Genomic DNA, 16,585 nt, shown 5'->3' with positions numbered 1-16,585 from the left:
GTAGAGACAACAGGACACAGGGTGGACTTTGATCTCTAGGCCATGCTGAGTTTCTCCCACTACACCTAGCCCGTATTCCTGCAGATACCTCTGCTTATAGCTCTATTCTGGGAACAGGCCCTTTAACTAAATTCTTTATGCAGCTAAGGGGGAGCTGAAAAGAAAAACTTCCTGAGTCTTCCTTTTCTTAAAAATCCTCCTCCTCTATACACCTGAAACTAACACAACATTGTAAATCAAATATACTCCAATAAAAATTTTTTAAAGATCATCCTAAATTAATCCTCATGCCAAGGAGACAGATTTCTTTTTTTAAAAAAAATAGATTTATTTATTTATTTATTTTTGGCCGCATTGGCTCTTCGTTGCTGTGCGCGGGCTTTCTCTAGTTGCGGTGAGCGGGGGCTACTCTTCGTTGCGGTGCGCGGGCTTCTCATTGTGGTGGCTTCTCTTTGTTACTGAGCACGGGGTCTAGGAGTGTGGGCTTCAGTAGTTGTGGCTCACGGGCTCTAGAGCGCAGGCTCAGTAGTTGCGGCGCACGGTCTTAGTTGCTCCGTGGCATGTGGGATCTTCCTGGACCAGGGCTCAAACCCGTGTCCCCTGCACTGGCAGGTGGATTCTTAACCACTGCGCCACCAGGGAAGCCCCAGGGAGACAGATTTTTGGGGTCACAAATTTTGCTCCCCAACAGGTTCATCACCCTGCCTCTAAGCAGCAGAACTCAAAGAATGGTCCCAAGACCAGTGGCACCTGTAGTACCTGGGAACTTGTTAGAAACACAAATTCTTGGGCCCCAGCCTAGACTGACTTAATCGAAACTCAGCAAGGGAATAGGGGAGCAAACTGAGTTTTAATAAGCTCTCCAAGTGATTCTGATTCAAGTTAAAGTTTGAGAACCATTGCTCTAAACCATCTGGGTTATGCACTGTTAGTGACCAGAAGAGAAGAACATTCAAGCTATAACCCCAGGAAGCCATTCCAGAACTCTCCCTTATGGCTAACCTGAATCCCTCACACTGCATGGAAGCCCACCATCAGAGGGGTTAGGTAACAGCTCCATCAGGCTGTGTTGCATCACTTCTTCTTGTGCTTAGAGATCACTCCTAGGTCAGTCAGAAGCCAAAAGTGGGTTTGTAGTGAGTGTAAGAATTAGGAGCCAACAGGCAAAACGAAGAAACGCCGATTGTGCTGTGATGAGATGATAGTATTTTTGTCCTCCGTCACCCTTCACTACCGCCTTCTGTGAATGTCTATAGTATTGTTATGTCATCTTTTCAATTAAAAAAGTGAAAGGTATGCTGTATTCAAGCATGGCTAGATCATGGGATACATAGTGGAGATCAGGGAGATGAGGCTGAGAGGGTCCCCAAGACCAGGAAAAGGGATTAGACTTGAGCCCATATTCAGGAGCCTGTTCTGGGAGGCCCCCTGTGATGTCCCACAGCAAACTTTGATCTCTAGAGGCACCAGATAGCGCAGAAGAATACACCTTTAGGGCCAAGGCACCATTCGCTTGTGGACCCTGTCGTGGGTTTTTTCTCTTCTCACTTCCATCACACCTGTCTGACTATGGCTGGGCCTGACACCTTGCTGACCAGCCCTGGTGTCAAGAACCAAGGATGGAGTCAGCAGGGCTTCTGTGCCTCCTAATTCACTCTCCTTGGGAGATCCACTACCTGCCCCCTCTTGACTGCCCCTCCTGGAAGAAGAATAGCAAATCTGCTGTGACTACCCAGCCCAGGGCCAGCCTGGGTGACTTTGAAAAGGCTTTCTCTAATCCTCAAAGAGACTCACTTTCTGGGTGAGGCTAGCGAAGCTTGGAGATAAGAGCTGCTATCTCCTTACTGATTCCGGAGCCCTTGATCTTTCTTATCTTTGCTGAACTGAAGGAGCAGACAAACTTCTCTGCTTTCAGGCCCCAGCAGCTCCCAATCCTAATTGGATGGGCCCCTTTCCATCTCTCTCAGCCCCAAACCACAGATTTTCATCTGAAACTCTCATTCCAGATAACAGCCCCTCTCTCCCCACTGCCAACTGGGATCACCTTTTCTCTTTGGGGAACTTCACCTGCTGCTAAAATCGCATCAGTGATGCAGTTGGCCAAGCCTTTGAGATTTGTTCAATTATACAGAGAACCTACATTCTGGGTGGCAGATAAACAAGGAAATCTGGGGACTTCCAAAGAGATTCTCCAGAGGCTCCCTTCCACTGAGATCCAAGACCCCAGGATAAAGGGGACTAGTAAATAACAGACGTGCCGACAGCAAGCAAGCTCGGCACGCCTGAGGGGTAGGGTTTGTCTGGGTGTCCCAGCCAAAAAGTTAACCCAGGGTGGAGACCTGAACATCTTTTCATATCCTTACTTGCCATCTGTACGTCTTCTTTGGTGAGGTGTCTGTTCAGGTCTTTTGCCCATTTTTAAACTGGACTGTTTACTTTATTATTAGTGAGTTTTAAGAGTTCTTTGTATATTTTGGGTAACAGTCTTATCAGAAACGTCTTTTGTAAATGTTTTCTTCAAGTCTATGCCTTCGCATTCTCTTGGCATTGTCTTCTGCAGAGCAGAAGTTTTACATTTCCTTCTTTCAGTTTTATTGAGATATAATTGATATACAGCATTGTATAAGTTTTTTTTTTTTTTTTTGCATTGTATAAGTTTAAGGTGTAAAGCACAGAGATTTGACTCACAAACATCATGAAATGACGACCACAAGTTTCGTGAGCATCCATCAACTCAAATCATCTCCTATAGATACAAAATTAAAGAAACAGAAAACAAGTTTTCCTCGTGATGAGAACTCTTAGGATTTACGGTCTTAACAACCTTCACTTATACAGCAGTGTTCATTATACTTATCATGTTGTACATTACATCCCTAGTACTTATTTATCTTATAGCTGGGACTTTGTGCCTTTTGACCACTTTTATCCAATTACCCCTCCCCCCACTCTTTTTCTCTGGTAACTACAAATCTGATCTCTTTTTCTGTCAGCTTGTTTGTTTGTTTTTGAAGTGTAATTGACCTACAACACTACGTTAGTTCCTGGTATACAGCATAGAGATTCTGTATTTCTATACATTTCAAAATGATCACCCCTGTAAGTCTGGCTAATATCTGTCACCATACAAAGATATTAGGTAATTATTGACTATATTCCTCAAACTGTACATTTCCTACCCATGACTCATTTATTTTGTAACTGGGAGTTTGTATTTCTTAATCTCCCTCAGCTATTTCTTTCCTCCCCAACCCCCTGGCAATCACCTATTTGTTCTCTGTATCTCTGACTCTGTTTCTGTTCATTTATGTGTGTTCATTTGTTTTGTTTTTTAGATTCCCCAAATAAGTGAAATCATACAGTACTTGTCCTTCTCTGTCTGACTTATTTCACTTAGCGTAATCCCCTTTAAGTCCATCTGTGTTGGTGCAAATGGAAAGATTCAATTCTTTTTTATGGCTGAGTAATATTCCCTTATATATATATATACCACATCATCTTTATCCATTCATCTATTGATGGGCATTTAGATTGCTTCCGTAACTTGATTATTGAAAATAATGCTGCAGTGAACATGGCGGAGGGGTGCATATACCTTTTCTAATTAGTGTTTTAATTTTCTTTGGATAAATACCCAGGAGTGGAATTGCTGGATTGTATGGTAGTTCTATTTTTAAGTTTTTGAGGAATCTCCATACTGTTTTCATAGTGGCTGCACCAATTTACATTCCCACCAATAGTGTACGGGGTCCCCTTTTCTCCACATCCTCGCCAACACTTGTTGTCTGTTGTCTTTTGATAATAGCCACTCTGACAGGTGTGAGGTGCGATCTCATTGTGGTTTTGATTTTCATTTCCCTGATGATTAGTGATGCTGAGCATCTTTTCATGTGCCTGTTAGCCATCTGTATATCTTCTTTTGAAAAACAAAATGTCTGTTCAGGTCCTCTGCCCATTTTTTTTTTTTTGGCGGTACGCGGGCCTCTCACTGTTGTGGCCTCTCCCATTGCGGAGCACAGGCTCCGGACACGCAGGCTCAGCGGCCATGGCTCACAGGCCCAGCTGCTCCACGGCATGTGGGATCTTCCCAGACCAGGGCATGAACCCATATCCCCTGCATGGGCAGGCGAATTCTCAACCACTGCGCCACCAGGGAAGCCCAGTATGTCATTTTTAATCAAATTTATGGGCACAGAGTTGTTCATGGCATTCTTTTATTATTCTTTTAATTTCCATGGCATCTGTAGTGATGTGCCCTCATTTATTTTTAGTAACTTGTGTCTTCTCTCTTTTTTTCTTAGTTAGTCTGGCTGGAGGCTTATCAATTTTGTTGATCTTTTCAAAGAACCAGCTTTTGGTTTTGTTAATTTTCTCTATTGATTTCCTGTTTTCAATTTCATTGATTTCTGCTTTAATTGATATTATTTATTTCCTTCTTTGGATTTAATTTTCTCTTCATTTCTTAGTTTCCTAAGGTGAACACTTAGATTACTGATTTTAATATACACATTCGATATAATAAATTTCCTTGCTTTCACTGCACCCACAAATTTTGATAAATTGTATTTTCATCAAGTTCAAAATATTTTAAAATTTCTCTTCAGATTTCTTCTTTGACTCATGTGTTATTTAGAAGAGTGCTGTTTAATCTCCAAGTATTTGGGGATTTTTCCAGCTATCTTTCTGTTACTGATGTCTAGTTTGATTCCATTGTGATCTGACAGCAGACATGTTATGATTTCTAGTCTTTAAAATTTGTTAAGGTGGTATTTATGGTCCAGAATGTAGTCTATCTTGGTGAATGTTCCATGTGAGCTTGAGAAGAATGCGTAGGCTATTGTTGTTGGATGAAGTAGGGCATAAGATGTCCATTATATACAGTGGATTGATGGTGTTGCTGAGTTCAACTATGCCCTTATGGATTTTCTGCCTGCTGGATTTGTCCATTTCTGATAGAGCGGTGTTAAAGTCTCCAATTATAATAGTGGATTCATCTATTCTTCCTTGCAGTTCTATCAGTGTTTGCCTGACACTTTAGGAGTATGCACATTAAGAATTGTTATGTCCTCTTGGAGTATTTACCCCTTTATCATTATGTAATGCCCCTTTTAACCCTGGTAACTTTCCTGAACTGTTCTGAAGTCTGCTCTGTCTGAAATTTATATAGCTACTCCTACTTTCTTTTGACTAGTGTTAACATGGTATATCTTTCTCCAAACATTTACTGTTAATTTATACATTTCTTTATATTTAAAGTGGGTTTCTTGAGACAACCATATTTGGGTTTGTTTTTTGATCCACTCTGACAATCTCTGTCTTTTAATTGGAATATTTAGACCATTGACGTTTAAGGTGATCATTGATATGGTTGGATTACTATCTACCATACTTGTAGCTATTTTCTATTTGTTGCCCTTTTTCTTTTTCCTATTTTGTCTTTCACATTTTTTCTGACTTTCATGGTTTTAATTGAACACTTTATATGATGCTATTTTCTCTCCTTTCTTAGCATATCAATGATACTTCTTTTTAAAAAAAATTTTTTTTAGTGGTTGCCCTAGAGTTTGCAATATATGTTTACAGTGAATCCAGGTCCACTTTCAAATAAGCACTACACAGGTAGCTCAAGCATGTTATAATAACAAAATATTCCTAATTATTCCCTCTCATCCCTTGTATCATTGCTGTCATTCATTTCATATATATATATATATATATATATATATATATATATATAATATATATATGTCCATATATACACATAAGCACATATTATTGAACACATTGTTGCCATTATTAGTTTGAACAAACTGTTATCCATTAGATCAATTAAGAATAAGAGAAATAAAAATTTTAATTTTACCTTCATTTATTCATTCTCCAATGCTCTTCCTTTCTTGTGTAGATTGAGTTTCTGACCAATATAATTTTCCTTCTCTCTGTAGAATCTCTCTTTTTTTGCTGTTTTAAATATTTATTTATTTATTTGGTTGCACCAGGTCTTAGTTGCAGCAGGCGGGCTCCTTAGTTGTGGCATTCAAACTCTTAGTTGCGGCATGCATGTGGGATCTAGTTCCCTGACCAGGGATCGAACCCAGGCCCCCTGCATTGGGAGCACAGAGTCTTATCCACTGCACCACCAGGGAAGTCCCTAGAATTTCTTTTAACATTTCCTACAAGACAGGTCTACTAGCAACAAATTCCCCCAGTTTTTGTTTGTCTGAGAAATTCTTTATTTCTCCTTCACTTACAAAGGAAAAGTTTCCAGGATACATAATTCTAGGTTGTTGATTTTTCTCTGTCAACACTTTAAATATTTCACTCCACTTTCTTCTTGCTTGTATGGTTTCTGAGGAGAAGTTGGATATAATTCTTATCTTTGCTCCTCTATTGGTAAAGAGTTTTTTTCCTCCAGCTTCTTTCCAGATATTTTCTTTATTGTTGATTTTCTGAAATTTGAACATATGTCTAGGTGTAGTTTTTTTTGGCATTTATCCTGCTTAGTATTCTCTGAGTTTCCTGGATCTATTGTTTGGTGTCTGACATCAATTTGGGAGAAAATTCTCAATCATTATTGCTTCAAATATTTCTTTTCTCTTTCTCCTTCTGGATCCCTATTACAAATAGGTTACAGCTCTGTAGTTATCCCACAATTCTTGGGATATTCTTTTCTGTTCCTTTCAATCTTTTTTCTCTTATCTTTTTAGTCTAGGGAGTTCCCATTGTCATATCATCAAGGTCAGAGATTATTTTCTCAGCTGTGTCTAATCTACTAATGGGCCCATCAAAGGCATTCTTCATTCTGTTACAAGTGTATTTTATCTCTAGCATTTCTTTTTGATTCCTTATTAGAATTTCCATTTCTCTGCTTACATTATCCATCTGTTATTGCATGTTATCTACTTTTGGGTATTTCTCTCCCCTAGGTAAGTTAGGCTCTGTTAAAACCCTAGCAGGCTAGGCTCTGGTATAATAGTTTCTTCCGAGGGCAGGCCTTGTTCAGAAGAACAGGCGCTCTGGTGTATTTCAAAAATGGCTCACTTTCCCCTCCCCTACCTAAAACATGAGGGGATTTTTCTCTAATATTCAGTGTGGACCTGGTAGAGCCTGTGAAGGTAAAGCTCACAGAAGGTGGGAGCCTCCTATGACTAGGTCCCCCTGGAGCTTCTAACTCTCAGACTTGTCCACACGAAGCTTCTAGCAACTTGTCAATTACAGTGCAAGTTTTCTTACCCAGGCACTGGTACCCTCAGATATTTCTGCTTATCTCCACGGCTGTTTTTGACTTTGACAATGAAAAGGGAGAGGGCCTTTCTCAGGTATGGGTCAAAATTCCTGAAACTTGTGACGAAGTCAAGGGAGGAAGGGCGGGGCCTGGAAGGACCCAGACACAGGAAAGGTTGGTCCTGATGGGAAGGGCAGCTGCAGGGAGGGGCAGGGAAGCCTGGGGCAGAGGTAAGTGAAAGGAGAGCTGAAGTCTCCTGCATCCTCCAAACGTTTGCCAGATTGTTCTCTTCCTTTCCACCCCACAGGAGGTACAGATAAAAGCAGAGATGACCCCTCTTCAGAGCACTGATCTAAAGTGGCCTGCCTGTCACTCTCTCTCATCTACCTGTAGCTCTTCTCACTGTTTAGCACCATCTGGTATATTTCTTTGTTAGGGCTCATTGTCCATCTCCCAACACTAGAGCAGGCACTCCGTGGAGCAGGGCCCTTGCTGCTCCAGCCTCAGTACACAGAGCAATGTCTGGCCCACAGCAAATGTTTGTTGAATGACTGAGAGGCCAGAGGCTAAGAACCAGGTCCCCTTCTTACCCTGGTGCCCTCTAGACTCCACTCATGGAGGAGGTGACTTTCTGGCTGGACAGGCTCCAAGCCAGGTCCCTCCCCCGGGCAGCCTTGCCTGATTGGCTGGCCGTCTGAGACTCACCAGCGATGATGACCGCAAAGTCAGTCTCCACGTCACAGGCAATGACGTCCCCGTTTCGTATGTGCCTCTTCACGGCCTCCTTGACTTTGCCCATCCCAAGCTCGTTGCCTCCGTCACCGACCCCTGGAGGGAAGGGAACTGAGTCAGGGCACAGGATCAGGCAAAATGTGGCGTGGTTATGGGGCAGAGCAGCCCCTTCACATGTGCCTCAGGGTGAGGAAAGGGGTTGGCTCTGGATACATTTTCACACTACCAGGAGATGCTGGACTTCTTCAGGTATTCTAGAAACTTCTCCAGTTAAAAATGAGTCCAGGTTTGGAACTCAGCAGAGTGTGGCCGTGTCCACCGTTGGGTCACATTCTCCAGTCACAGATGGGGCACCAGGTCCACGAGAGATGGTGGCACCCAGGACTTCCTCTCCTTGCCAGTAGCTCCGGCTCAGGGAGGGGCCACAAGGCCCTGAGTCTCATTACTGTGACCAGACAGCATTCCATTGGCAGAAGGGAATGGGTATAGGTTTGTTAAAGTCAATTCTGTAATTTAAAGCCTTCTGTTTCAAGTATGTGAAATGTATGTTTGTCATTTTAGTTAATTTTAATCTATACCAGATAGGCACCTGGTTAATATGTGAAGCAGCATAATGAGGAATTCACACCCCAGGGGTGGCCTGTTAGCATTTGAAAGAGACCACAGAATAAAGGCCAATCTGCTAGGCACAAGAAGGTTTGTTAATTATTCTAGCATAATAAATGCTAGAATAAATATGTTAGAATAAGTAAATGTCAGAAATTTTCTTTTTTTTTAAATTTTATTTTATTTATTTATTTTGGGCTATGTTGGGTCTTCGTTGCTGGGCGTGGGCTTTCTCTAGTTGCAGCGAGCGGGGGCTACTCTCCGTTGCGGTGTGTGGGCTTCTCATCGCAGTGGCTTCTCTTGTGGAGCACGGGCTCTAGGCACGCGGGCTTCAGTAGTTGTGGCAAGTGGGCTCAGTAGTTGTGGCTCGTGGGCTCTAGAGCACAGGCTCAGTAGTTGTGGCACACGGGGTTAGTTGCTCTGCGGCATGTGAGATCTTCCCGGACCAGGGCTCGAACCCGTGTCCCCTGCATTGGCAGGCGGATTCTTAACCACTGCGCCACCAAGGAAGCCCTGTCAGATATTATTTAATTCATTGGTGAAATAAACGGTGTTCAAGAGAGGTGAACTGGCTAGAAGTAATTACCAGGTAACTCCACCCTTTTAGGAACAAGATGAAAAAAACTCTAACAAGCCCTGCAGCCTGTGCCCTTTGAGGTGGTGCCCTAGGAACACCATTTGGTCCTGCGTTCAAGTGTTTCTGGAGGATTCTGTAGACTAGAGGTCAGCTGAATCTGCCTCTGGAAGATGGTTGCAGCTGCCTCAAGATAACCATTCACCAAGGGGATTATCCCAGTGCCCCAAGGACAGAGGGCTGGGCCCCTCAAGCCTACAGAATTGTTGTATGACTGTTTTTGTGTCTATTTCTACAAATATGTGGAAGAATTCCACCAGAGGCAAGCATTCATTGCGTGATGGTGGAGAGAGGCCTGGAGCTGACTCACCTTGGGCATCAGAGACCTGGTCTCGGCCAAAAGAATGCGATGATTGTGGATGACCAGATGCCCTAGGTCCTCACCCTGAGGATTTTTCTCAGAACAGTTTTCTAGATCCATGACAGTCCATTGAATGAAAGAAAATAACAACACCTAGCACTGATATCTTGTCTATTTCTGTCTCTGCCCTTTAACATTTTATGAAGTTCATCTTGTTCGCTCCTCAGGTGTGTCCCGTCTGTGGACTTGACCTCACTTTACAGAGTCTCTGAGAGGGGCAGGACCTGGGTAGTGAGTGGGACATGGGTGTCTTGATTCTCAATTGAGTGTGATTCCCTGACAAGGCAGCTGCCTGTGGAACTGAGGAACAGGGATGTTGATGGAGCAAAGGAGGGAAAGGAGGGTTTGGGGGGTAACTCTGTTGAGCAGGGGGCTGGTGAGCCACAGGAGGGGCTCAGGCTCCTGAGGCCAAGAGAAGGGTCCAGGGGTCCAAAAAGGGGGCAGCTTGAAAGCACAGCCAGCTCCACCTGCTTCCTCTGGGATCTTGCAGGCATCGTTAGGGGGAAGAGCACAGATCGGGGGTCCATTCAGTGGGGGAAGAGTGTTTGCTCTACAGCTTCTTTGGACCCTGCTGGCCCGTGTGGACACAGAAAGCCCTTCCGCTCTATCCTGGGAGGCCTCCCCAGCCCAGAGAGGCAGGAAGCATGAAGCCAGCCGCACTGGGGGCACCACACCCAAGGCCTCTTCTGGGAAAGACCAGGGCGATTTGCGGAAATTTTCTACTCAGCCAGGAAGGCTTTCATTGTCTCATCAAAACCCCAAAAGCCAAAGGCAACTAATGGGCCTGGGAAACATTCTGAAGTGTTTGAATGGACAGAAAAAGTAAATATGGAACACGACAAACGTGCCTTCATTTCTCCATGCTCTGGTTCCCACCCCAGGGGAGGAATGCTGGCGTCCCAGTCACATCAAGCCTTTCAGAAATTCATAAAGGCAACACGGTCCCACAAAAAGCATAGTCGGTAGGGCCCTGGGAGTCTGGACTCTACTCCTAATTACCTCCCTAGGCCTCACCTTCGGAAACTATACCTGCCTTACCTGCAGGTTTTAAGAGAGGCTTAAACAATACAATGATTGTGAAACCTCTTTGAGTACCATAAATTTCTATACAAACATGAATGATCCCATTATTAGCCATCAAAATATCACACTGATCATACATTCAAGATACATTTAAAAATGAATAGACTTCATAAGTGATACAGAATACATATGGTACATTCACCCTGTATGACCAAAATAATATACCATGGCTTGAGCTTATTATTGTCGTTATTTTTTTATTAGTTTTGATGTTTTAGAGTTGGACAAATAGAATATGCTTAGTTAAGCGTCCTTTCCCTCTCCTGCTCGTGGGAACGCTGGATTTCTAAATGTCAGCATCGTTATTGTCTATACCGACCAGAATAAACAAAGACCAGCTCTGAAGTGGAAAACAATGGTCCCGTATAACTCCTTTCTGTCATGTGTTCAACAGTCAATAAAAAAGGACTTTAGTGCTGACATGTTCTCGTCGCATTCTCAGTGCCCCTTGCTTACCAGCTGATGAAATTCCAGGAATCTTCTGCACTGCAGGGAAAAGACCGTTGATGGCGTCCACCAAGTGCTTGGCGTTCCTCTTCCTTGCGTTGTAGTAATTGCCCTCGGCAGCCCCTCCCGTACGCTCAATCGCCACCAGATGGTCAAACCTGCCAGGGGTGAGGGCACAGGGTCCTTATGGAGAGCCAGGTGCCTGGCTGGCTCATGCCTTCCTGTGTTTGTGCGAAGGATCCTTCCGTCTTCGTTTCCTTCTTTCCTACAGAACTTGGTTGAAAATCCACTGTGTGCCAGAGCCTGTGCTGGGCGTTGGTCTCTCAGATCATTTTAAGAAACAGTATCAGGGCTTCCCTGGTGGCGCAGTGGTTGAGAGTCCGCCTGTCGATGCAGGGGACACGGGTTCGTGCCCCGGTCCGGGAGGATCCCACATACCGCAGAGCGGCTGGGCCCGTGAGCCATGGCCGCTGAGCCTGCGCGTCCGGAGCCTGTGCTCCGCAGCGGGAGAGGCCACAACAGTGAGAGGCCCGCGTACGAAAAAAAAAAAAAAAAAAAAAAAAGAAACAGTATCAGAATCTTTAGCAGCATATTAGAGACAGAGGCTGTGAGAGCAGGAAGGCCAATGGTCAGGGTCACCATGGTAGATGCTGCTGGTGCCCCGCCCAGGTCTCCGTTAACCAGAGGGGCACCAGCACCCAGTGGGTTCAGTGTTGGCTGCTACTGGCCCACTGCTGCCCTACCCCAGGACCTTGTTCGCTTTACAGACACAAAACAGACTAAAAAGGAATTGAAATAGAAGACAAATGACTCTAACACAAGATAAACTTATTTAGACAGCAGGAGATAGAGAAAGGGCACGGATACGATGGTGGTAAGAAGGTGGGTTGCGGAATCAGACTGTGTACAGTTCCAGGTCCTGATGCTGCTGGCCTTGGGCGAGTCCCTTAAACCCTCTAGCCCTCATTTTCTGCATCTGTCAGATGACCTAACAACAGTACGTGTCTCATACTGTGTCGAAAGGCTTAAGTGAGAAAATGCACAAGAGACACTTAGCACAGACCTCCACACCTACTCAGGGCTCGGTAAGGGTTACTGGTGTGGCTGCTATCATGATTAGGAGGAATACTGTTTTGAAAATCTAATTTAAGAACATGAAAATTGCTCTTTTATATCTCTCTAAATCCCCCCAAGATGGAGTTCTTTAAAATCTTAACTCTGCTATGGAAAACGATACGGTAGTTACTCAAAATATTTAAAATAGGATTACCATATGATCCAACAATTCTGCTTCTGGGAATAGACCCAAAAGAATTGAAAGCTGGGTTCCAAAGAGGTCTTTATGCAACCATGTTCATAGTGGCATTATTCACATTAGGTAGAAGGTGGAAGCAACCGGTCCATTGATGGATGAACAAGGAAGCAAAATGTGGTCTGTACATATAAGGAAATATTATTCAGCCTTAGAGAGGAGGGAAATTCTGACACCTTATAACATGCGTGAACTTTGAGGGTATTTTGCTAAGTGAAATAAGCCTGTCACAAAAGGACAAACACTGTATGATTTCACTTATATGGGATACTAGAGTAGTCAAATTCTTAGAGACAGGAAGTAGGACAGTGGTTGCCGGGGGCTAGGGAGACGGGGCGGGGATGGGGAGTTATTATTTAATGGGGACAGAGCTCCATTTGGGAAGATGAAAAATTTAGAGAGATGGCTGGTGGTGATAGTTGCACAGCTATGTGAATATACCTTATTACCACTGAACTGCACGCTAAAAAATGGTTAAAATGGTAAAATTTATGTTGTGCATGTTTTACCACAATATCACAAAAGAACACTTCACTCTGAATGCTTTTGCTGTACATGTTTTTTTTAAAATTAATTAATTTATTTATCTTTGGCTGCGTTGGGTCTTCGTTGCTGCACGCGGGCTTTCTCTAGTTGCGGCGAGTGGGCTTCTCACTGCGGTGGCTTCTCTTGTTGCGGAGCATGGGCTCTAGGCGCACGGGCTTCAGTAGTTGTGGCACACGGGCTCAGTAGTTGTGGTACATGGGCTTAGTTGCTCTGCGGCATGTGGGATCCTCCCGGACCAGGGCTTGAACCCGTGTCCCCTGCATTGGCAGGCGGATTCTTAACCACTGCCCCACCAGGGAAGCCCTGCTGTACATGTTTTAAAAATCAAAATCTATGTGCCTGTCCATGTCCTTTGGTTGTGCTAGAAGGTGGTGCACCTCGTGTGCTTGGATGGCAGGCCATGGAGTAGGTGTTAGAATGTGGTCCTGAGGCTACATGCCCAATGCAAGAAAAGGCAATCACTTTTTCTGAGAAGCAGAACCAGGAAGTGGAAAGAGCTTTGACGATGAATTTCCTCTAGACGTATATCAATGGCGATGAAAAGGCAGTTCAGAGCAAGAGCTCCAGTTGAGATGAATACATCCTCTGGTCTGGACTTTTCCCCCAGGGGAACTCATTACATACCTTGTGATGGTGGATTGATTGCTTTAGGCCATAAGGGTCCATTGAGCTACAGCGGGAAGTAATCCAGTCCTGGGAGGCCTACGCCTTGGGAAGAGTTAATGCGTCTTCTCCAAAGACAGCGGAATCCTCTCCCCGCACAGTCAGATCTGGCTCACCCGCCTCCACGCAGCAAACAGAGCAATACCTGTGTTATCTGGCATCAGCGGTCCCACCCGAGAGAATTTTCTAGTTTCTCCCTGAGTTGCCAGAGCTTTGTTTGTATGCCAACCTTTTGGAGAAACAAACGTTTCTAATATGTGCCACACACGTTCTGGCAGCTTTAAATAGCATGTCGGATCCCCCATCAAACTTTTCCTTGTTGACTCAGGGTCCTCATTATAAGTGCCAGGTTCTGCTGGGAGCTGCAGGGCAGCTACACCCTCCAGGCCTCTTAAAGCAGTGTTTTAACATTTGAAGTGGATACTTGGTAGGGGTTGTGAAATAAACATTATTTTTTTTAAAAACATCTTTATTGGAGTATAATTGTTTTACAATGGTGTGTTTCTGCTTATGTGAAATAAACTTATTAGGCCAGGTCGGCATTTTCTGAAAAGTGGACTAGAACAGGATACAACAGGATAGGATAGGATAGGATAGGATAGGATAGAATAGAAAATATCAGGGTATATTGAACATAGCAAGAGTAAATATTGTGTTTTGAAATTTCTGTTTTAGTTATGTGTATGTGTGTACTGGTTTGCAATGCAAAATGTATTACTGTGGATTGTTGTCAAAAAAGTTTGCAAAACACTCTTAAAAGTTACAAGATCTGAAATACTTCCCTACATATAATTAAGAAGTATTTTTCAAAAATGTTTGACCACAGCACACAGTAAAAAATACACACACATACACACAGTTTCTATACAAGAAATACAATGATATTTCTATTTCTATTTCATTTTCCAAAGATGCTGGTCACCCCCCACTGAAATTATTTCACTTCTCTTTAATGGGTTGTAACCGAGTTTGAGAAACTGCTAGTTTTTGTTTATTTTATAATTTTCCGATCTTCTCCCTCTGTCAGGAAGACATGCCATCTCTTGGGGACTTGCTACTTCCAGAAATCCTCTGCAAAGGCCCCAGACACCTTGAAACCCCCTAGCCTCACTGGTGAGTCTGGCCCATCAGGACACTGGACTCCTGGCTCTGTCCTCTCTGGGGGACTGAGGTGTGCAGAAATGCTGTTGTCAAAGTTAACAGCACGTGGGCTGTTACATGTCACCCACTTAAACTGGGATGGGACACACATACCTGGGTGACTTGGGGTTCCTGTCTCTGCATAGAAATGCCTGAGCAGCTTCCGCCGATCTGCCTTGGTAAGTCAATATTGGAATCTGCCTCTTCAGAACACCTTGAAAATAAAGGCAAAGGGTGGAGCCATCAACCCTAGTGCCGCATTTGGGGAATTCATTTTGGCTTTTCAAAAGCTTCTTTGGAAAGTATCCATTAGTTACCATTATTGAATGACATCTACTTGTATAATACTTTGCTAGGTAAGCCAAGACCTAGACACAGAGGATACTGAAGTTTACTTTCAGTCCTGAGTAAACCCTAGAGCTGGCCAGCATTGGAGTGGAATCGGGCTAGTGACACCAGTCTTGTGGGTGAGCAAATATGCTGCACACAGATGCCCGCAGTACCATATGACCAGAGCCCTATCCTGGCCCACTGCCATCGTGAGTGCTGGGGACATGGTTAGGTGCCCTTGGTGACAGTGAGCCAGCTCTATGCTAAGCATGTGACATGCAGACTCTCAATTTTCACAACAACTATGTGTGATAAGAACCATTATTTCCCCATTTTACAGAGGAGGAAAACTGAGGCTCAGAGATGTTAAATAACTTGGGCAAAGCCAAGTAGGTAGATTGGTGTCGTGACTAGTTTCCAGCTTAAGTTCTCATCTGCTCCCCAACCCCACCCCCCTTGACTATCTTCAAGGAAGTTCAAGAAAACAGAGGAAAAATCCCAGAGTCTGGGCCTTGAGTTAATTACTGGCATCAAGTGATTTCCAAAGTGAATTTGACTCTTAAAAATAGCACACTTTCGGGCTTCCCTGGTGGCGCAGTGGTTGAGAGTCCGCCTGCCGATGCAGGGGACACGGGTTCGTGCCCCCATCCGGGAAGATCCCACATGCCGTGGAGCGGCTGGGCCCGTGAGCCATGGCCGCTGAGCCTGCGCGTCCGGAGCCTGTGCTCCGCAACGGGAGAGGCCACAACAGTGAGAGGCCCGCGTACCGCAAAAAAATAAAATAAAATAAAAAAGCACACTTTCTAATTATAATAATAATACATATTATTGTAGAATATGTGGAACACACACACAAATCCCATAATAAAATAAAATTGATTTGGTTTCCATTAACTAAACCCCCTCAGAGCCGTTTGAGGTAGAATCTTTGCATATTGGCTGGCCCAGGATGAAGTCTTATCCAGCGGCTAACAGAGGGCCTGGGACAGGGATGGTGGACCCAGTACTCACGGTCCCGCTGGTTCTGCAGGAGCTCCTGGACTGCTCTGTGGCCCAGCAGCAGTATCAAGGGGCGGTTGGGGGAGCTTTGGTTACCCCCATAAGCTCCATCATCAGCCCCTCACCCCCTCACATAAAGCCAACCCAAATAAGCACCTTGTCTATGCTAAAACCATATGGCCTCGAGACAGCTGCTTCCCACCCCAGCCTCCCCATGTTGTCACCGCAAGCCCTTTGGGAGCTGTCACGGCCACCCCAGTGGGTCGATGGGGCGAGCTGAGGGCAAGGAGCCAGATCACTGTCAGAGATCCTGAAGTGCCCCTACCGGGGCTCTCCCAGCCCCCCTTCTCCAGTTCCACACCCCGCCTAGGGGGAAAGACAAGTGGAGGGCAGTTGTCCATCAAGGGATACTCATGAGGCACAATCTATGTGTGACGTGACACCCCAGGGAATGGGGGGCAGTCACGACAGGTCGAAAGACCCAGCCCCTCTGTGTACTGTGAGGGG

At 44.5% G+C, this 16,585-nt stretch overlaps 1 protein-coding gene across 1 annotated transcript in view; it reads right to left on the bottom strand.

Annotated features, from left to right (window-relative positions):
* Positions 1-2,672: 2,672 nt before the first annotated feature.
* The window catches only part of DGLUCY (D-glutamate cyclase), a 35,464-nt gene continuing 21,551 nt past the window's right edge, over positions 2,673-16,585 (bottom strand). The window contains 4 exon segments of the mRNA XM_029238989.1: positions 2,673-2,746; positions 7,931-8,053; positions 11,098-11,246; positions 14,864-14,963. Coding sequence (XP_029094822.1) covers positions 2,730-2,746; positions 7,931-8,053; positions 11,098-11,246; positions 14,864-14,963 — 389 coding nt within the window. The 3' untranslated portion in view covers positions 2,673-2,729.

Source organism: Monodon monoceros, unplaced genomic scaffold, assembly GCF_005190385.1.
Source record: "Monodon monoceros isolate NGI ecotype Baffin Bay Population unplaced genomic scaffold, NGI_Narwhal_1 Super_Scaffold_21, whole genome shotgun sequence".
Lineage (NCBI taxonomy): Eukaryota > Metazoa > Chordata > Mammalia > Artiodactyla > Monodontidae > Monodon > Monodon monoceros.
The sequence above is the reverse complement of the archived record's forward strand: the minus strand, read 5'-3'. Positions and strand labels throughout refer to the sequence as shown.